This window comes from Pan troglodytes, chromosome 4 (genome assembly GCF_028858775.2).
Source record: "Pan troglodytes isolate AG18354 chromosome 4, NHGRI_mPanTro3-v2.0_pri, whole genome shotgun sequence".
In the NCBI taxonomy this organism is placed as follows: Eukaryota; Metazoa; Chordata; class Mammalia; order Primates; family Hominidae; genus Pan; species Pan troglodytes.
The window spans coordinates 17451383-17474859 of NC_072402.2; the positions used below are offsets into that span (position 1 = coordinate 17451383).

Below are 23477 nucleotides of genomic sequence, written 5' to 3' on the forward strand. Positions count from 1 at the left end.
TGGGTTCTTTACCCAGGTTAGGAACCTGATTTCATCTTTTCTTGAGGATTCTGGGACTCATTCAGGCTCTCCGCCCATAAAAGCGATGCCCACAGCAAGTGAGGAAGACACTATCTTCTAATCTACAATGAAACCACCCCAGGCTCCTAAGCTTCCGCTGTTCTCCAATCTGCTTGGCTGCACTACACTGGTTCTTTCTCAGCCTTGCCATGCGCCACCCCCGTGGCTGTGTTGGAAGGAAGCGCCAAATCTCCTGTGGAATGAAAGGCTTTTCCTCCAAGGGCCACTATGTCAGGGGGTATTGAAAAGTGTTTTCAGGTAAAAGGTCGTCTGAATGCGTGGTTAACGTAACAGAAGATACCAAGCCAGGCTTTTATTTTGCTTTTCATTTTACACACCATATATCACATCAAGTGAAAAAAAAAATTCTTTTCCAAAAAGATTTGTATTTCAGTATGTTTAAAACCTTTCACCTTTTAAGGTAAGTAATAAATAAAAGTTATGTGCACCCTAGAAGCTGCCTGCCTCAGATGTGTGATGATCCTTCATGCCCCATGATCTACTTTATAGCTTTAAACTGAACCATGAGTTGAACTCCCCAAATTCCTCAAAAAATGGTCAGGACCCTTTCTGCTTGTTGGGTAGAGAAAGAGCACTTAAACAGCTGCTCCTGATTTTTAAAGATCAATCATGCATTTATTTATTTTTGAGACAGAGTCTCGCTCCGTTGCCCAGGCTGCCGTGCAGTGGCGCAGTCTCAGCTTACTGCAGCCTCCGCCTCCCGGGTTAAAGCAATTCTCCTGCCTCAGCCTCCCGAGTAGCTGGGATTACAGGCGCCCACCACCACACCTGGCTAATTTTTGTATTTTTAGTAGAGACGAATGGGGTTTCACCACATTAGCCAGGCTGCTCTCAAACTCCTGGCTTCATCTGGCCTGCTCACATCAGCCTCCCAAAGTGCTGGCATTACAGGCATGAGCCACCATGCCTGGCTAAGATCATACATTTAATGGTACATGGCTATATTCCAACATGACTCTGTAAGAATGTAGGTGCTACTGCTGTGGTCCTTCTCGTTTTGTGATTCATATTCTGAAAAGAAAAAATTCATACTCTATAAAAATCTCTAAACCTATGGTTTAGACCATATTTCGTACTCTAAACAAGAGAAAACTAACATACATATGTTCATAACATGTCCGGCATCTGCTGTTTTCAAGATTTTCCTTAAACCCACATCCTCCAAGCACTTTCTTATTCTTTTTTGCATATTGCCCCTAACTCAAGGATGTTTTTTCAAACTTTTTATACCATGTATAAAAAATATTCAGTAAACAACAGCCAAAAGGTAGAAGCAATCCATGTGTCTGCCAATAAATGAACAGATACAAAAAATGTGGTACATCCATACAACGGAATTATTCAGCCCTGAAAGGGATGGAAATTCAGACCCTTGCTACAACATGGATGAACCCTTAAGACATTATGCTAAGTGAAATATGACAGTCACAAAAAGATAAACACTGTGCAAGTCCACTTGTATGAGGTATCCAGAATACTCAAATTGATAGAGAAAGTGGATATGTACAATTCCACTTATATGAGGATCCAGAATAATCAAATTGACAGAAAGTGGAAGGGTGGTTGCCAGGGGCTGGAGATGGGGGAAATGGGGAGCTGTTGTTTAATGAGTATGGATTCAGTTCTGCAAGAGGAGAAGAGTTCTGGAGATTGCTGCAGGGTAACATAAACATACTTAACGCTATCGAACTGTGCATTAACAACGGCTGTGATACATTTTGTTCATGCATTTTACCAAAATTAAATTTTTTTTTTTAGTTTAATAAAGAAAAAAATAGGAGCCGGGTGCAGTGGCTCATGCCTATAATCCCAACACTCTGGGATGCTGAGGCGGGTGGATCATGAGGTCAGGAGATTGAGACCATCCTGGCTAACAGGGTGAAACCCCGTCTCTACTAAAAATACAAAAATTAGCCGGGCGTAGTGGCAGGCGCCTGTAGTCCCAGCTACTCAGGAGGCTGAGGCAGGAGATTGGCATGAACCTGGGAGGCAGAGCTTGCAGTGAGCTGAGATCATGCCACTGCACTCCAGCCTGGGGGACAGAGCGAGACTCCGTCTCTAAAAAAAAAAAAAAAAGAAAGAAAGAAAGAAAAATAAAAAAAAATAAGTAATGCTGGGAATTTTGGTGTTGTATAGAATACATTAATCTCTAAGTATAAAGAGAGATTAAAAACAAGCACAGACTTGAGAGGAAATAACAAGAAACATTATGCTCCTTAACTTTAAATAAAAAGTTTTAGAGGTTGGGTGTGGTGGCTCACGCCTGTTATCCCAACACTTTGGGAGGATCACTTGAGCCCAGGAGTTCAAGACCGGCCTGGGCAACACAGTGAGATCCTACCTCTCAAAAAAAAAAATATTTACCCATGTGTGGTAGCACATGCCTGTATTCCCAGCCACTAGGGAGGCTGAGGTGGGAGGATGGCTTGAGCCCAGGAGGTCAAGGCTTCAGTGAGCTGTGATTGCATCACTGCACTCCAGCCTTGGTAACAAAGTGAAACTTTGTCTCTTTAAAAAAATTTAAAAATAAAATTAAATTTAAAAAAAGGCCAGGCCTGATGGCTCATGCCCGTAATCCCAGCAGTTTGGGAGGCCGAGGCGGGAAGATCACTTGAGTCCAGGAGTTAACCAGCCTGGGCACTAATGTCAAAACCCTGTCTCTACAAAAAATACATTAAAAAGTTAGCCGGGTATGATGGTGCACACGTGTGGTCTCAGCTACTCAGGAGGCTGAGGTGGGAGGATCACCTGAGCCCAGGAGGCAGAGGTTGCATTGAACCAAGATTGTGCCACTGCACTCCAGCCTGACAGAGTGAGACCCTATCTCAAAAGAAAAAAAAAAGTTTCAGCATACACACCTTCAAATTTGAACCCAAATTAAATAAAAATGTTCTGGTGACAAGCTATAGACTATTCAGGAAGAGAGAACAAAAGGCACTGAGATTTTCAGGGAGACAGTAATGTCAGAGTTTAAATACATTATGTTGTGGCTGGCGGTAAATTCAGCAAATGAACTCCCACAAACCAACAGGAACATCAAACGACCAGATTTAATTGGAACCAAAACTCAATAATCTGAAATCTCTTCCTTAAAAAGCAAAAAAGGAAAGAATATGTAAAATGTGTGTCTGGCTGGTACAAAGAAAGAACCTGATTTCTTAAGATTATACAAAATTTTGCCTCAGTGTATAAAAATTACTCAGTAGACAACAGCCCAATATTACTTACTTATTAATAATTCAAAGGCCTCCCTTAGACTACCTACCTCCATTTAGCACCTATGGCCAAAAGGATTGTTTACACATTCGCACACCCACTCATTTGCTCCTCCATAACCCCGTGATGGGCAGCAGAGGTCACTGCTCCTGCCTCTTCTGACAGGTAATGGAACCGGCAAGGGGACAGTAAGATATTGTCCCTACGGTCACGGAGCCCGTCAGTCAGAGTGAAGGCGGGAACCCTGGATTTTTGAGAATGTGCCACACTGTGGATCTACAGCGAATGCCTTCTCCATCACCCATCCACCCACAGGGCTCTGTCAGCCTCATCACCTCATCACCTCATCACCATGGCTGACGTCTCCTTGTCCTGTGTGTTCCACTTTTAATTAACTCCAGGGCGACCCACCCACTCTCTTCATCTGTGCTGTCCTGGTCTGCTCAGGGCCTCACCTTGCATTGACTAACTTCCACAAAGGCTCCCTCCTCTGAGATTTCCCTCGGGGTCTTTACCCCCTTAATCCAATCACCAAAAGGTGATACAGCAGCCCAAGCCCTAATGAAGTATTTTCGTAACAGGTCACCAAAGGGAGTGGGGGAAGGGCTTCAGCTCACAGAAGGACTTCACTTACTACTGGGTTTTTACTGTTTGTGTCCATGCACATGACAAATGGCACTTCTGAACCTGCTAAAACAGGGATGTAAAATAACACTGGCAACCACAGTCATAGTTCCCAATCGTTTACTTCAAGAAAGACAAATTATGGTCGCGCGCAGAGGCTCAGGCCTGTAATCCCAGCACTTTGGGAAGCTGAGGCGGGAGGATCACCTGAGGTCAGGAGTTCGAGACCAGCCAAGGCAGGAGGATGGCTTGAGCCCAGGAGTTTGAGACCAGCCTGGGCAATGTGGCAAAACCCCATCTCTACTAAAAATATGAAAATTAGCTGGGTGTGGTAGTGCATGCCTGTAGTCCCAGCTACTCGGCAGGCTGAGGTGGGAGGATCACCTGAGCCTGGGGAGGTCAAGACTGTAGTGAGCCATGACCGCTGCACTCCAGCCTGGGCAATACAGTGAGACCCCACCTCAAAAAAAATTATTTGAAATGTCAAGCATTCTTTGGCAAAAATAAATTACAGTCAAGGACATCTTATCTCCCCCATCTTAAACTTACCACCCCACTCTTCAATTTGCATGGATGACTTTGTCACTAAAGTATAGGCTACATGTGTAAGAGGTTCACTGAGTAATAAGAAAAGTTCAACATGTAACGTGAGTAAAACTGGCAGCTGGAGGTGGGGAAAGAGCTAGCTTGTTAAGCGTCAAGTGAAGCAAAGATAAAGTGTGGTAAGAAATCCTGGCTGGGTGCAGTGGCTCACACCTGTAATCCCAGCACTTTGGGAGGCCAAGGCCAGCAGATTACTTGAAGTCAGGAGTTCGAGACCAGCCTGGCCAACATGGTGAAACCCCATCTCTACTAAAAATACAAAATTAGCCAGGTGTGGTGGCGGATGCCTGTAATCCCAGCTACTCGGGAGGCTGAGGCAGGAGACTCGCTTGAACCCAGGAGGTAGAGATTGCAGTGAGCCATCATGGCACTGCACTCTAGCCCGGGCAACACAGTGAGACTCCATCTCAAAAAAAAAAAAAAAAAAGAAAAGAAAAAAAAAAGAAATCCTAAGGTCTATGAGACAACATTTGCCATGGGCTCACGTCATTTCTCACTCTATGAAAAGATATTGTTACCGCTCCACAAATGGCCATGATGATGCCATGCAGTTTAAGACCGTGGACGCATGCAGCTCCCAAACATGAGGTGGGGCCAGGTACCGGTTTCCTCATGTTGGATTTCAAATTCCACAAGAATAAATAAGCTGGTCGGTTTAATGGCTTTTCAGAAATAGGAAGTACATTCTATTTTGAAGCACATAAAAACATTTTCTTGTCAGAAAAGTTCCACATAACTCACCCCCAAAATACATTCCCTTGCCCATTTTAATAATTTGGAACAGCTGCAGCACAAATTGCTTAAAAATGTTGGGAGAAGCTCACTTCATCTCTTCAATCCAAAATCTACCAAGTCAAGGTTTTCAAAAGGCCTAAGGGCATAACACCTAGTGCCAAATTTCACACCCCCAAAAAATCAAGTATCATTTGACTTCAGCATGCATATGTATATCAAAATGTCATGTTGTGTATCTTAAATACAGCCAATAATTTTTTTTTAATCAAGTGTAACTAGCCGGGTGCAGTGGATCATGCCTATAATCCCAGCACTTTGGGAGGCTGAGGCAGGTGGGTCATTTGAGGTCAGGAGTTTGAGACCAGCCTGGCCAACATGGCAAAACCCCATCTCTATTACAATTAAAAAAAAAAAATTAGCTGGGCATGGTGGCGGGCGCCTTTAATCCCAGCTACTGGGGATGCTGAGGTAGAAGAATCGGGAGGTGGAGGTTGCAGTGAGCCAGAGGTTGCAGTGAGCCAGAGGTTGCAGTGAACCGAGATCACGCCACTGCACTCCAGCCTGGGCCACAGAGTAAGACTCTGCCTCCAAAAAAAGGCCGGGTGTGGCGGCTCACCTGTGATCCCAGCACTTTGGGAGGCAGAGGCGGGCGGATCACGAGGTCAGGAGATCGAGACCATCCTGGTTAACACGGTGAAACCCCATCTCTACTAAAAACATAAAAAAAATTAGCTGGGCGTGGTGGCGGGCGCCTACTACATAGTCCCAGCTACTCGGGAGGCTGAGGCAGAAGAATGGCATGAACCCAGGAGGAGGAGCTTGCAGTGAGCCAAGATCGTGCCACTGCACTCCAGCCTGGGTGACAGAGCGAGACTCCGTCTCAAAAAAAGAAAAAAAATCAAGTATAACTGAGAAAACTTCAAGTGACTCAGTGGCCTCATACAGGATGCTTATAGAGACCAAGGGACCCAGGTTGGATATCACAATCCCAATGCAGAAATAACTCATCTAAACAGCATGGTTTGGTCAAGTCAGAAGACACCAAGTCCACAGCCCTGAAGAACCTCCCCTGGGACTGCTTCACTCCCCCGGGACTAAGATTCTGATCAGTAACAACAAGGGATCCTTTGTTACCCCACATGACCACTATGTGCTACATAAATCAGAGGTATGTATCATTGCTATTGTTAATGAAAATAAAACCACAATGCTTTTCGTCATGTAGTCCTGAAAAGCTGGATGTAGAAGATACAATTTGAAATGCGCTGAGGAAATGGGTTATTTAAAGTCTGTGCTATGGCAGCTAAAGGGAAGAGTTGTTAAGAAGTGAGATCCATTATCCAGATTTATTTCGTACTCACCATCCCCCCGTTTCCTTCTCTCTCAAACACCTCGGCTAAATACGGCAGTGACTTACTTCCTAAATCTTTATCTTGAGTGCAACTTCAGCTGTAAGTTACAGGTCCATATGTTCAGTGGTCCACTGGCTCAAGCTCAACAGACATGGCTAACCTCCCCCAAACACCTGTTACTTCACACATAGTGACAACTTGACAAATGGCACCACAGCCTACCCAAATGAGTAATCCAGTAATCCTACAGAAATTCAGCTTACTTGGCCAGTTAAACACTTAGCATCTACCTCTCGGTATCTCACACAGTAACCCCTCCTAACTGGAAGCCCCTCCTTTCTCATCCACCACCCTGTGACCAAGTGACGCTTCCCCAAAACGCATGCTTAAAGTTATCCCCTACAGCTTTCATGAGTCCGTTCAAGCTCACCGAGTTGCACAGAGCCATTCCTTCCTCCATTGCTCTCGACCGCCTTGCCAGCCAGCAGCATGCAACCTTTGTTCTGGCATCTAGAATGTCCTGCGTTGGATATTAAATAACAACACATCACACTATTTCCTGTCTTTCCACATGATGATCTGCTGCCAGGACAGCTATCCTCCTTCTTGGCCAAATTCCTCTACATATGCTCAAAACTCAGGCCAACTATTAATAGCACCTCAGTGAAGAATCATTTTCTGACCCTTTCATCCCCTCCTCATTGTGACGCTCCTTCTTTGTGTTCCCATGTATTTTTATCACACCCATTATCACCCTGAGCTATTGTTCATCGTTTGCCTGTGTCTGTCTTCACTAATCAATTAGGGACCTTTCATTTATTCAACCTTTCAACAAGCCATTCCTGTAAGCCAGAGTCATTCTGCATCCTTGGAGCCTAACACAGAGCCTGGTACCCAGGCAGGGCGGCATCAGCATCGATATGCTGAGGACACATGATTTCACCACCAATCCACCAAATAAATTCACGTTTTAACTGTCTTCTAGTGCTTTATGCCCACTATCTTCTACATAACCCAATTGTCTGATGTTGTCCAATTAAACAATTAGAAACATTTCAGCCACGTGTAGTGACTCATGCCTGTAATCCCAGCACTTTAGGAAGCCCAGGTGGGAGGATCGCTTGAGGCCAGAAATTTGAGACCAACCTGAGCAACACAACAAGCCTCCATCTCTACGAAAAATTTTAAAAATACAAAAATTAGCTGGCTGTGGTGGCACGCACCCATAGTCGCAGCTACTTGGGAAGCTGAGGTAGGAGGACTGCTTGAGCCCAGGAGTTGGAGGCTGTGGTGAGCTATGATTGCACCACTACACTCCAGCCTGGGCAAAAGAGTGAGGTCTAAATAATAATAAATAAAAATAAAAAATAAACACTTAGAAACAATTTTTTAAAAATCGTGAGGCATTCAAGTTTGTTGAAAATTAAACCATCTCAAGAGACAAGCTGTTAACTGAAGTCAAGGTCTTCAAGGTAGAGGCTGGCATTTCCATTTCACCTGTGTGAATTTCTGACTAAAATTCTCTCCTGATTGAAAGGAACGTATCTTTTTTATTATTATTATTTTTGAGACAGTCTCACTCTATTGCATAGGCTGGAGTGCAGTGGCACAATCTCGGCTCACTGCAACCTTCTCCTCCCAGGTTCAAGCGATTCTCCTGCCTCAGCCTCCCAAGTAGCTGGGACTACAGGCACCCGCCACCACGCCCGGCTAATTTTTGTATTTTTAGTAGAGATGGGGTTTCACCATGTTGGCCAGGCTGGTCTCAAACTCCTGACCTTGTGATCCGCCTGCCTCGGCCTCCCAAAGTGCTGGGATTACAGGCATGAGCCACCGCGCCCAGCCTTGAAAGGAATCTAAACCCAAAGAGAGACAAGGAAGAAAAAAAAAATCACAAAAAAACAAGTTTCAAATTGCCACTCTCATGTGCTGATGTGGAAGCGGCCACTCCGGAGCATAAATGTTTGGTAAAGTTTTAAAATACATATAGTCAGACAGATGGTTACAATCATCTTTTGGCTACGAGTCTTGATTTCATGTGGAAAAAAAAAAAAGCCAAAAAAAACCAGAAAGTCCTGACTGTGTTCATCTGCCCCAAGTGTGTTCAAACTGCACTGCGTTCATCTGTCCCAAGAGCACCCCAATGCCAAGGCAGTGCTAACCAACCAACCACGCGGCCTTCAGGCCACGCTGCCTCCGTGAGAGGCGCGCTGTGACTTGACTTGAGCCTTGGAAAGGAATGGAAACAAGCCAACCAAGTCTACCTTGGGAAGACTCAACTCAAGAAAATGAAACACAGATTTCAATCTGCAAAATTCCCAAACAGTCCAGTCCACGGCAGGGTATGCCCAGCCTTCACATGGCAAGCAGGCCGTGACTTCCCTGCAGGTGAACTCAGTTCAACCGGCTGCTAAAATCAATAGGCCTTTCTCTGGCTGATGCCTGCTAACACATTTTGCCTGACAGATGCAGGCTTCAAAGTTAATTCAGAAGCAACATCAAACACATTTGCAGCTTCGGGCTGGAATGCCACCTAACCAAAGAGGATATTTTTGAAACATCTAAAAATACATTAGCTGTGAAGCATAGTTCGTGCTTACAGAAGCATTTATCTTTAGAAACAGCCCCATTTCTTAAAATTGGCTCCTTTGATTCTGATCTCTGTGCTGTTTGTTCGGCAAGACCAACAAACTAACCAAAAGGCTGGGTGGAACAGGGAAGAGCTTCCTCTGGAGCCAGCCTCAACACCATAATTGCAGGCGACCGCTGAAGTTCCCTGCAGCTCTCCCCATGATGTGGTTTTGAGCCATTCCTTAGAGACTGGGAGAGGAGTCTCCTCCGCTGGGATTACAGGCATGAGCTCCACAATCCCTGTAATGAAGAGAATGTGCTTCTCTTCCATTCAGCAGGAAACAAAACTGCCACGCCTCGGAACCTGGCAGCCCTTCCACTCTGGCCACCGAGCTTGCCCTCGGTGCAACAGAAACCTCTCCTGCTCTTGTCAACACTGTGCTTAGATGCTGGGTACATAATAATTTGAGATGATCCAGGGCCAGAGAGCACAGGAAGACAGAAAACAGGCACCTAAAAAACACTTGTTCTCACTCTGCTCAGGAGCTTCCAGGACGGTGCCACGTTTTCACAGCCACAGCACTTGACAAGACCGGGAGACAGTGACATGGAGCCTCTTCCATCACCTCCCTCCCTACAGTCCCCATGACTTTTCTCCCATCTCTACCCTGGTCTAAAACCCTCAGCCCTCCCCTACTGAATTACTGCAACACGCTCTCAGCCCATCTGTCCTTTCTCATCTCAGCCATATCACTTCCCTCTTAAATCTTCTGAAATTTTTCTTAGAGAAATTCTCCTTTCAGAAACCTTTAAACAGACTGGGTGCGGTGGCTCATGCCTATAAATCCCAGCACTTTGGGAGGTCAAGGTGGGAGGATGGCTTGAGGTCAAGAGTTCAAGATCATCCTGGACAACATAGCAAGATCCCAGTCTTGACAAAAATTTAAAAATTAGCCAGGCGTGGTGGTGCGTGCCTGTAGTCCCAGCTGCTCTAGAGGCTGACCTGGGAGGTCAAGGCTGCAAAGAACTATGATCACACCATTGCACTCCAGCCTGGGTGACAGAGCGGGATCCTGTCTCTAAAACAAAATAAAGGCCAGGCGCAGTGGCTCACGTCTGTAATCCCAACACTTTGGGAGGCCAAGGCGGGTGGATCTCCCGAGGTCAGTTCGAGACCAGCCTGGCCAACGTGGTGAAACCCTGTATCTACAAAAAAATACAAAAATTAGCCAGGTGTGGTGGCGGATGCCTGTAATCCCAGCTACTCAGGAGACTGAGGCAGAAGAATTGCTTGAACCCAGGAGGCAGAGGTTGCAGTGAGTCGACATGGCACCACTGCACTCCAGCCTAGGCGAAAGAGCAAGACTCCGTCTCAAAAAAAAAAAACCAAAAAGAAAACTTTAACAAATATAGTGGGGTCTGTGTACCATCAGCCCCAAACTTTCCAGGTGAGCTGTAAGTAGGGGAGGGATGTTCTGGCACCACTGACATCTTAGGCCAGATGACTCTGCGGCTGCCCCAGGCACTCCGGGATGTTTCTCAGCATCCCTGGCCTCTACTCAGTAAATGCCAGTAGCGTCGCTTGACCATAGCTATGAGACCAAAAATGTCTTTTAGATATTACAAAATGTCCCCAGGGCAGAATCATCCTAGGTGGGGAACCAATGGTTTAAGGCTTCTAACCTCAGGCTGCCCATCCCACCTAATTTCTGCACATTCCCCAGCAAGCATCTGATTCCATGAGCAAAGACAGCCTTCTCCTGCTGCGGTGAGGCCGCATCAAGCTCACTCTCAGCTCTCCATCTTCATGTATGGTGTTCACTGGCCTTTCCTTCTCATCAATTCTTTTCTTTTTCTCTTTTGTTGAGACAGGGTCTTGCTCTGTTGCCCAGGCTGGAGTACAGTGACACAATCTCGGCTCACTGCTGCCTCAACCTCCCCGGCTCAGGCAATCCTCCCACCTCAGCTTCCTGAGTAGAAGGGACTACAGGGGCACGCCACCACGGCTGGCTAATTTTTGCAATCTTTTGTAGAGATGGGACTTCGCCAAATTGCCCAGGCTTGTCTTGAACTCATGGGCTCAAGTGATCCTCCCGCCTCAGCCTCCCAAAGGGCTGGGATTACAAGCATGAGCCACCATGCCAGGCTTTCTACTCAACCCTGATTGATCTCATGCCTTTGTAGCGTCACCACCACCACCACCTCCACAGGGCTTCCTGAGCCACACATAGGTTATGTCTCTGTACCACAAACACATACCCTGCTCCTCCTCTCCTTAGCGGGTATTTGTCCTTGCCAGGTCTTAGCAGGTGGTGACAGGAGATGAAGAAGTCTAGGCCCTCATCAGACCCACTCCAAGGAAGGGGGCAATCAGGAGAGAGCCAACCCCCTCCCCTCAAGGCAGCAAACCCATAGCCAAGAGGTTCAGGGTGGAAACCTGGGGCCCCTGGCTGGGAACTGGGAGCAGAGCAGGGCTCTAGTCTTGAAGTGGCCAGAGGAAGAATAACATTGACGAGGGGAAGTCTCAGGCAGGAAGAGCCTGGGAGTTCCAGGAAGAGAATCTAACAGGGGCACAGAAGGCCAGGTTTCTGCACAGGCAGTTACAGCCAGCGCAGAGGGGCTCTAACCCAGGCACTGCAGCTTAAACCACGCAATCCAGACCTATGGACACTGGCATCAAACTCGGTACGGCCTCTGTCCCCTCAGGGACAAGCCTGGGACAGGAATGTACCCACAGGAATAGCTAAAGGGCCCAGAGGTAAGGTTCAGGGGCTTCATAAGCACACTCAAACCCAAGCCTGTGTCATCCTCACATAACCCTCAATGACAGGCCTTCAGCTATCCAAGGCCATGTGCTGTGAGCTGGCCTTGGTGTTATCTCCCCACTAAATTGCAAGCTTTGAGGCTAGGGATGATGCTGTAAACTTCTTCCAAATCCCCCTTAAAATGGAGCCAAGTTCGAGGCAGGAACTTTCTAAATAAACACTTGTTGCTATGGGATGGCTAAGATGGAGAGAAAGGTACAAAGGTTAAAGTTCCCAGAGCTTTCACTTCTTTTACTTTAAAACATCCCTGTTAGAGGGATTATGATATCTGACCTTTGAAAACACGTTAATTTTAAAAACTGGTGTTCAGAAAGATTCAATTATCAATACGGAGCCAAAGAGGAGGTCAGTGAAGAAAAGGGGGGATCAACTCCAACTTGACTATTCTGGGTGCTTTTATTTTTTTTTTTTTTATCACTTTCTACCCCATTTCAATAGAAGATGCCAAAAGCTACAAGAAAAAAATATTTTCCTGGTTTCTGACAAAGTTCTCAGATAAAAAGACCAGTCCCCAAGGAGAAAAAGCTAACATTACTCCTTAGCAAAGAATGGCAGCCTCTCTACCTGGCGATGAACCCTTGCCAGCACCCACAGAACCTGACAACTCAGAACAGAAAGTCAACAAATAATGAAACATCCAGACGCCAGCAGGGGGAAAATGCCACAGGAGTCCCTCCTCAATGATATGACTCAAAGGAGAGTACCTGGCTGGATGCGGAGGCTCATGCCTGTCATCCCAACACGTTGGAAGGCCCAGGAGGGAGGATCACTTGAGCCCAGGTGTTCAAGACCAGCCTGTGCAACATAGCAATGTTTTATAAATTTAAAAAAATTTTAAAAACTTAAAAATTAACCAAGTGCAGTGGCTCACACCTATAGTCCTATATATTATATACTGTAGTACTATATATATACTCAGGCGAGAGGATCACTGGAGCCCAGGAGTTAGTTAGAGGCTGCAGTGAACAGCGATCATGTCACTGCATTCCAGCCCAGGAGACAAAGTGAGACCCTGTCTCTAAAAAACAAAAAAACCAACAACAACAAAAAAAGGAGGACACGTATGGTGGGCAGAATAATGGCTCCTCCCGCAAAGACATCCATCCACACTCATCCCAGAGCCTGTGACTAGATAATGTCACATGGCAAAGGGGCTCTGCACAGGTGATTATGGTTATGAAGCCTGAGATGGGGAGATCATCCAGGGAGGCCCAATCTAATCACGTGAGACCTTAAAAGCAGACAGCCTTTCTTGGCTGCAGTCAGAGAAAGAAGACAGCGGAGGAGAAGGAGGAAAGATTTGAAGCCATGAGAGGGAAACAATACATGGTTACTGGCACAGAAGATGAAGAAAGGGAGCCACAGATCAGGAGACCAGGGAATGTGAACAGCCTCTAGAAGCTGGGAACAGCCCTCAGGTGACAGTCAGCAAGAAAACAAGGACCTCAGTCCTCCAACTGCAAGTAACTGAATTCAGCCAACGACACAATGAGCAGGAAACGGATCCTCCCCTAGAGCATCTGGAAACAGACGCAGCCCTGCTGACAACTTGATTTCTGCTGGTGAGACCTATGGGACTTTCAACCTACAGAACTGCAATCTTTATTTATTATTCTTTTTCCTGAGACGGAGTCTCACTCTGTCACCCAGGCTGGAGTGCAGTGCGCGATCTCGGCTCACTGCAAGCTCCGCCTCCCAGGTTCACACCATTTTCCTGCCTCAGCCTCCCGAGTATCTAGGACTACAGGCGCCCGCCACCACGCCCAGCTAATTTTTTGTACTTTTTTTTTAGTGGAGACGGGGTTTCACCATGTTAGCCAGGATGGTCTCGATCTCCTGACCTCGTGATCCGCCCACCTCGGCCTCCCAAAGTGCTGGGATTACAGGCGTTAGCCACCGTGCCTGGCCGTTTTGTTCTTTTAAGTTGGTACACTTATGGTAATTAGTTATCCAGCAAAAGAAAACTAATGCAACATCTCTGGAACAATTCAAGTCATTTTATTTTTTTCCTCTTTTAAAGATATAGACAGGCATTGCTCCGAGCCAGGATCAAATGTGGAGAAGCAGTGGCTGTTCTGACAGGTGGCGGTCTTGTCTCGATGTGAGCGGAGTCCAACAGACGCTGACATCTAGGGTGAATGGCTTCAATGATAATTTTAAAAAGTCATGGTGGCTGCTTTATGGATAATATACAATTTTGCAAGCCTCAAACGGAAGGTCTACAATGGCATAATTAACTGAACTGAACTGCAAATTGGATGCACAAAAATCCTGCGGGTTTCCCCTTAGAAAGGAAGAATATGACCTTATTCCAAGACCAAGATCTTATTCATAGTATGTATTGGCAATTTAGCTGTCAGGTTTAACATTATTATCATGAAAAGAGGAAAATAAATAAAAAACTTTTTAAAAGGGTCTGCCTTTTAAACCCTTGTGTAGTTTTTTTTTCCTTCTAATTTACTTACTTTTTCTTGACTATTGAAAATGTACAATAACAACTTGTGTCTAGGTGGGCATGCGGGCACGTGCCTGTAATCCCAGGTACTCAGGAGGCTAAGGCAGGAGGATCACTTTAGCTCAGGAGTTTGAGTCTAGCCTGGGCAACATAGCAAGACACTATTACAAAAAAAAACAAACTTGTGTTTTTTCTCTAATGACAGCAAAGTATGAGTTTCAAAATATAGATTGAGCATCCCTTGTGTGAAATGCCTGGGACACAAAGTGTTGTGGATTTCAATATTTTTTGGATTTTGGAATATTTGCATACTATGTACTGGTTAAGCATAATTTAAGTTAAATTCAAAATCCAAAATATTCCCAATGAGCATTTCCTTTCAGCATCACATCAGCATGCAAAATGTCTTGGATTTTGAAGCATTGTGGATTTGGAGTTTTTGGATTAGGTATATTCAACCTATCTGCACCTACAAGAGACATACACCAATAAAAAATTTTAAAATCCAGGTTCACATTTTATCAACTACAAGACTTTGTAATATGAATGGCATTTATTTTATAAACATTTATGGCACAACTACCAGGTGCCTGGCAGTGTCCTTGGTTCCAGGAAGACAAAATAAGTCCTTGACAAACCTAGCAAAGAAACTGCTATGTAAACAAATAGTTACACGACAGTGTCAAATATTTAATAATAACAACACACACACAGTGCAGCGGTCATGTGGATACCTATGCAGTGGTATTCTATGGGAAAGAGGTGGTTCACTGGTCATCTACAAGGGGATCTTTGAGATGGGAACAGAGAAATAAATGCACATTATGCCAGCTCATGCAAAACACAGAATGCATCACCACTTTCACACCAACATGTATAAACATTACCTTTTCTGAACATATGGAAAATATTTTAATCTAAAGACTGAGGACAAGCTAGCTCAGCAAGTCAGAGGAAGACAGCATGATTGAATTTCTCTGGACAGGGCTGTTTGAAAACATTTGGCAAACATTAGGTCGATTTGACAAAAATGACACTTTCATGGTGTAAAAAAAAAAAAAAAAAGGGGGCGGGGCACAGTGGCTCATGCCTGTAATCCCAGCACTTTGGGAGGCACAGTGGCTCATGCCTGTAATCCCAGCACTTTGGGAGGCCGAGGCGGGCGGATCACAAGGTCAGGAGATCGAGACCATCCTGACCAACATGGTGACCTTGTCTCTACTGAAAATACAAAAATTAGCTGGGCGTGGTAGCACACGCCTGTAGTCCCAGCTACTCGGGAGGCTGAGGCAGGAGAATCACTTGAACCCAGGAGGCAGAGCCTGCAGTGAGCCAAGATAGTGCCAGTGCACTCCAGCCTGGTGACAGAGCGAGACTCTATCTCAAAAAAAAAAAAAAAAGGCAAATACACTCTTTTTTTTTTAACTGAGGAAAATTTAGCAGTTTAAACCCATAAATATCTAATTCTTTCTCTTTCCCAGCTCCTTTCTCAGTCTAAGGGTAGATAAATTGGAAGAACCTGAATATTAAGCATGCCTTGAGTTTCAATTAGCACCTACTATCCATTTTAAGGCTGATTTTTCTTTTTTTTTTTTGAGATGGAGTCTTGCTGTCGCCTGGTTGGAGTGCAGTGGTGCGATCTTAGCTCACTGCAAACTCCGCCTCCCAGGTTCAAGCGATTCTCCTGCCTCAGGCTCCCGAGTAGCTGGGATTACAGGCGCACGCCACCACGCCCAGCTAATTTTTGTATTTTTAGTAGAGACAGGGATTCACCATGTTGGCCAGGATGGTCCGATCTCTTGATCTTGTGATCCGCCCGTCTCAGCCTCCCAAAGTGCTGGGATTACAGGCGTGAGCCACCGCACCTGGCCTTTTTTTTCTGAGACAGAGTTTCGCTCTGTCGCCCAGGCCGGAGTGCAGTGGCGCGATCTTGGCTCACTGCAAACTCTGCCTCCCGGGTTCAAGCAATTCTCCTGCCTCAGCCTCCTGAGTAGCCGGGATTACAGGCATGTGCCACCATGCCCGGCTAGTTTTTGTATTTTTAGTAGAGATGGGATTTCACCATGTTGGTCAGGCTTGTCTCAAACTCCGGACCTCGTGATCCGCCCACCTCGGCCTCACAAAGTGCTGGGATCACAGGTGTGAGCCACAGCACCTGGCAAAGGCTAATTTATTATTAATCATAATCACAAACATATTGGCAAAGAAATGTAACTCCTAAAGAATAAAAATGACTAAAAGATCAAGAGTTTTTAAAGTATTATAATTTTGGCTTAAAAACTACATAAATTTGAGCTGGACAAGAGAAACATACATAACCAGTTGCCTTTAGTTTCCTATAAAGACTTGCAAACAGGCAGATGGAAAAGGGGAGAAAATCTACAGGTCAACTGATCTTGACAGATAATGCAGTATCTGTACTTTCATGTCAAAAATTTATAACAAGTGATTCTTAAATATCACTTTATAATAGAGGTATAGTCACATTTCATAGAAGTTGAGAGAAAAATGTGCATGACCACTTTTTATGTATTTCTCCATTCAAAATAGCAAACAGGAATCCCACAACTTAGAAAGATGGGTTCCCTTGAATGCAAGTTATCACCCTAGGGTGGGCTTCAGAGCCAGAAAAATGACTGAAAATCCACAGAAAGAGAAAAATCCAGAAAAGACAGCTTAAGCTCAAGTACTCATGTCTACAAGTCAACATTTTCCCTCGGTCAGTCTAACAACTCCGTGACTTCTTTCCGTGGCAGAACACTTAGAAACTGAACACAACACAGCGTATTCACAAGCAGCAAGGTCAAACTACCTCGATGTGCAGAAGGCCCTTCCACAGAAAGTAAATCCCCACTAATAAAACCTAGGCAATAAACGCTAGGAAAACATGATTTTTGACCCAAGTTTCTAATGTGGCAAATCCCTTGAAAACATAATTTTACTTAGATTAACAAGAATTCTCAAAAGGCAAGAAATACTCTCTGAAAACAAAAATAAGCATTCACTCAAACGTGAGGATCTTTTTAAAGGAATTACAAGTGGAACTTACATATATTTGATTTCTCTTATACCGCTGGAATAAGTTATACATGATGGAGCCGCCATGGAGCTCTGTCAAGGACGCCATGTCATCCACGCCCTCCTCGTTCGTGGGGTGCATAGCAGTCACCTTCTGGTGGGTAATTGTGCTCTGCTTGTAAGTGAATACCTGAGGGAAGGAGAGGAATTCAATTATTTCATTATCAGCAGTAAGTGATTTTTCACACAAGTTTCCCAAACTGACAATACAATCTCGGTATAATTTCAGGAAAAAGATTCTAAATTGGACAATAAAAAATATATTGCAAAAATCTTTTTCATTTTATGTCACCTATCTCTCTCTCTCTCTCTGTCTCTGTGTGTGTGTGTGTGTGTGTGTATATATATATATATATATATCTTTGTTGTTGTTGTTGTTTTGAGGCATGATTTCACTCTGTTACCCAGGCTGGAGTGCAGTGGCATGATTACAGCTCACTGCAGCCTCCACCTCTGAGGCTCAAGTGATCCTCCCACCTCAGCCTCCCGAGTAGCTGGGACTACAGGCGTGTGTCACCAGCCAGCTAACTGTTGCATTTTTTTTTTTTTAGATACAGGGTTTTGTCATGTTGCCCAGGCTGGTCTCAAACCCCTGGGCTCAAGCAGTCCACCTGTCTTGGCCCCCCAAAAGTGCTGGGATTACAGGTATGCACCACAGAGCCCAGCTGTCACCTACATATTTCTAAAAGAAGCAATTATTTTGACCATTGCTATTAGATGTTCCTAAAAGATATTAGTTCAAGTATGAACCATCTTTTGGGAGTCACAGAAATTATAAACTTATAGTTCACTTCTCTGCATTATTTCTCCATTTGATATAAATCAGTAACAATTAAGAAACTTTCTAAGTTTTAGAAAGTAATTTGGTTTCCCTATATAATGTTTCATATTGAATCACATAATTTCAAAACTTTATAATAGTTATTCCATTTAATTATTAATTTAAGTACTTTAAATATGGTATACGTTCATATTGATTAAATAGTCTATATATCTTTTCAAAGACTGGAACGCATCATCACAGGAATATTTAGAAAATCTCCTTGGACAATATTCCCTTTCAACCAGGATATATAGCATTTGTGTACTCTCTCGGCAGAACAAATGCATTCTGATTTAAAATAAAATTGGTTTTTTTGTTTGCTCAAGAACCTATCTTCTTTAAAATTCCAAAAACAGCAATGAGTGCTACAGACATGTTATAGCATGTATATAAGGTGACTCTGGTACCGTCAGATTGCTGAATTTGCATGGATTTCTAATGTCTACTCAGTGCTCTTCGTCCTAAGTGATTTGGTTCAGGATTAACCACATCACATTAAGCTCCAACTGTTGACCAAAGCTTGACCAGCTTTACAAACTCAAGCAATAACAAAATCATTTGATTGCGGAGTTCCACTCTGTATTTACTCGTTTACTATAGTTGGTAGTTTTTAAATACTTGGATCACAATCCTCCTTTAAGTAAAATAAAAACATCAAGAGATTTTAAAAAAAAGGATGTTAAATAACATGAAAAGTGCTCAGCCTTCAGACACGCACAAACTGGCATGTGCATGTGTGCACACAAAACAATTTTCTGCAATCATATGTGTGGAATGTTTTTATTGGAGAGGCTATTTTTAGATACTGACTGGCTGCCTACATGGCAACAAATGGTATGTTATTGCAAAGGAGAATGACACACTAACAAATGCAAAAGTACCAATCCAATGGTTTTCATGAGCCATGACAAATGGCATGTTTCATTTTTCTAGAGAAAAATTACAACTTCAGCAGTAGCATTTCTGCCACATGAACCACAAGAGTTGGTCAAGCCAGTCCTGAGAAATGCTCGAGGCCAAGATAGGGACCCACCCGTCTCTTATGAAGAAAAGCCGCTGTCCCCAGCTGCTTCCTGGGCTCAGACATCCACCAGGAGAGGAGACAGTCCTAGTGGCCCCATCTCATGGTAAGGTGGCCAACCCTGCCACATGAGTCCCACAGGGCTGGCAGAGGCCTGGGGCCACCTAGGGAGCAGGGTAGAAGTGCTTCGCACCCAGAAGGCACAAGGACATTCAAGAGTGAAGAAACACGTAGACCCTTCATTTTAAGTCATCAACACCATGGAAGAAAGTTAAGAAACAGAAACTTAGGCCAGAGTCAAAGCAGCCTTGGGGCAACCTAGAAATTCCCAGAAGTTAAATAGCCAGAATGCCCTGCCTTCCCCTAGCACGCCACATCCCCATGATGCCAATCCAGGCACGTTTTCAGAAGAGCTACAACCAGACAGGTACTTGCGTCTTCCAAAGAAAGTGCCGACCAGGGTGGGGCAGAAACAGAACTTGCCTGCTGGTCAACTCTCGGCCAACCAAGTAGTATAAAGAAGGGCCCATGCCACCTGCCAGCTCCCGGCACACACCTGAGGTCTCATCTCACTCTGCTGACTCAAGGCTCCTGCCAGCGCAACTCGAGTTCCCTTCCCAAATTTTCTTCTAAGCAAGAAGACAGGGCACTGAAGCCAGCACAACTATCTCCCTCTCCAGCCCCTGCAAACTCACCAACAGCAAGTCCTTCTCAACGTGAAAACAAACAGCTTCTACCAACTGTCACTCTAGGTATACTGAGAAATCCAGATTTTGAAGATTTAGAATATTATAATTTTTACTTGTATTTATAGATATATATTCTGCTTTCTGGAAATAATCATACATAATACTTAAGACACTACAAAACACAGACACTAATTATATTTTACATATATGTAATATACACATACTTATTACATATAATGTGTATGGTATATATTTCACACATATAAAACATCTTATATGTAATACATATATCTTATATGTATTTTACATATATAAAACATCTTATATATTATATATTATACATCTATACATATAAAACATCTTATATATAAGATCTTATATCTTAAGATACCTTATATCCTAATATATTATGTAAGATGTTTATATACATATATGTATAATATATAATATATAAGATGTTTTATATATGTATAATGTATAATATATAATATATAAGATGTTTTGTATATGTATGTATATATATGTATAAAATATCTATATAAGGTATATATATAAAATGACTTAATGTTTACATCCTATGTAATTATCTTGCTGTTCCTGGTGCATCAAAAAAGACAATGAAATGTGTACATCCTATGTGTACCTCCTATGTGTACATCCTATGTACACATTTCATTGTCTTTTTTGATGCACCAGGAATAGCAAAATCATGTATAGCCCAAGTGAACAGTTCAGAGCTGGAAACCATCACTGAAAAATAGGGCTATAACCTGTAAACTAGAGTTCCCCACCTTCATACATTTGACTTCCTTTCCTCCTATTTTCTTTTTTTTTTTTTTTTTTTGAGACAGAGTCTCGCTCTGTCACCCAGGCTGGAGTGCAGTGGCACGATATTGGCTCACTGCAACCTCCACCTCCCAGGTTTATGCCATTCTCCTGCATCAGCCTCCCGAGTAGCTGGGACTACAGGCGCCCGCCACCACGCCCGGCTAATTTTTTGTATTTTTAGTAGAGATGGGGTTTCACTGTGTTAGCCAGGATGGTCTTGATCTCCTGACCTCGTGATCCACCTGCCTTGGCCTCCCAAAGTGCTGGGATTACAGGCGTGAGCCACTGCGCCCGGCCCCTTTCCTCCTATTTTCAGGAGCACATTACGCATGCCCATTCCAGGGGTGGAAAAATCAAGAGAACTAGAACCATTCCTTCTCAGGACCACAGGAAGACAGAATCATGATGGGAGACAATCGCTACATGAATAAAACAGAAGGCTAGGAAGAGGGGGGGGAAAAGCATTATTTCAAGATACAGGATTGCAGCTGCTCAAAACTGTGTATTTCAAAAAAAAAAAAGAATAGTAGAGAAAAATGTATTTGTGGAGGAAAAGCAAGGATAAACCATCCATTCAGAGGTGGGCTCAAGTTGGTAAAGACCTTAGAACACTGTCTGGCATTCAGAAGGTGCTAAATAAGGATCAGATACATTTAGAAATTTGGGGAGAGCATCAGGAAGAATAGCTAATGGATGCTGGGCTTAAGACCTAGGTGATGGGATGGCGTGTGTGGCAAGCCACCACGGCACACGTTTACCTACGTGACAAACTAAACTTAAAATAAAAGTTGGGAAAAAAAAACGAGTCAAGCAAATAATTCCTATGAGGAAAAAATTTTAGAAATTTAGAAAATCACTCATTCAAGCAAATTTTTAAACATTGTTTGGCTGGTGTGTTCTAGGCACTGGGGATCGAGCTTACATTCCAATTCAAGGGAAGAAAATAAAAAACAAATATACAAGTGAATAGACAGTATCACAGGTGGTGATGGAGTCTATGAAACGTAATGAAGGTCAGGGTGGACTGAGGAGTACCTGGGGGTTATAATTACATCAGGTATTCAGGGGCAGCCTGATGGATTAATATTAAAGGAGAAACCCTAAGGAGGTGAGAAACAGAACCAGCGCCCTGCGTTCTAGTATCTTAATACATTATTGGGTGAGTGAACACCTGATTTAATTTGGAAATATTTTTTTTCTTTTTTATTTATTTATTTTTTTTTTTTGAGACGGAGTCTCACTCTGTCGCCCAGGCTGGAGTGCAGTGGCACAATCTCGGCTCACCGCAAGCTCCGCCTCCCAGGTTCAGGCCATTCTCCTGCCTCAGCCTCCCGCGTAGCTGGGACTACAGGCGCCCGCAACCGCGCCCGGCTAACTTTTTGTATTTTTAGTAGAGACGGGGTTTCACTGTGTTAGCCAGGACGGTCTCGATCTCCTGACCTCGTGATCCGCCCGCCTCGGCCTCCCAAAGTGCTGGGATTACAGGCGTGAGCCACCGCACCTGGCCTAATTTGGAAAGATTTCAAAGGATTAAAGAGACCCACAATCTTACTGAAGAATTTCTTAAGAGAGATTCTTCAACTATCAAAAGTCACCTCTATGTGCAACAATTAGCAGGGTATTAGTCGTGCAAGGTATACAGCAGGAAAGAAAACTCTAAGTTTAAAGAATGGGATTATTGGCTGGGCTCAGTAGCTCACGCCTGTAATCCCAGCACTTTGGGAGGCTGAGGCAGCCAGCAGATCACTTGAGGCCAGGAGTTCAAGACCAGCCTGGCCAACGTGGTGAAATCCCGTCACTACTAAAAACACAAAAATTAGCCAGGCATGGTGGCACGTGACGGCAATCCCAGCTAATCAAGAGGCTGAGGCATGAGAATCACTTGAACCCGGGGGGCAGATGTTGTAGTGAGCCGAGATGGCACCACTGCACTCCAGTCTGGATGACAGGGCAAGACTCCATCTTGGGGGGGGTGGGGAAGTAGGGTGGGAGGGGGGATTTTTTTTTTTTTTTTTTTTTTTTTTGAGACGGAGTCTCACTCTGTCACCCAGGCTAGACTGCAGTGGCACAATCTCGGCTCACTGCAAACTCCGCCTCCAGGGTTCATGCCATTCTCCTGCCTCAGCCTCCCGAGTAGCTGGGACTACAGGTGCCTGCCACCACGCCCAGCTAATTTTTTTTGTATTTTTAGTAGAGACGGGTTTCACCGTGTTAGCCAGGATGGTCTTGATCTCCTGACCTCGTGATCTGCCTGCCTCAGCCTCCCAAAATGTTGGGATTACAGGCATGAGCCACTGCGCCTGGCTGGGGGCGGGGGCAGGGGCGGGGGGGCGGTTATTTTTATGGAACTTTTCCTGAAGGAAACAAGGGCCACAATACTGTAACAACATGTTTTTCTAAAAATCACAAGTTGGAATAAACTGAGTTACTTTAATGGAGCATAAACTATGGAAAAGAAGGGAAGGAATGGGCAAAACATGGATGATTAACAGACAAGAAATCCACTTGGATAAAATGATACCTGAGAACAAACTGTTCTGTTCTAGAAGTACAAACCGCTGGTAACATGGTGAACT

The 23477-nt window shown here is 44.3% G+C and overlaps 1 protein-coding gene across 1 annotated transcript in view; it reads right to left on the reverse strand.

Moving 5' to 3' along the window:
• The window catches only part of MYO10 (myosin X), a 270984-nt gene that overhangs the window by 135192 nt on the left and 112315 nt on the right, over positions 1–23477 (reverse strand). The window contains exon 3 of the mRNA XM_001175408.8: positions 17512–17670. Coding sequence (XP_001175408.4) covers positions 17512–17670 — 159 coding nt within the window. The remainder of the gene's footprint in view (positions 1–17511; positions 17671–23477) is intronic.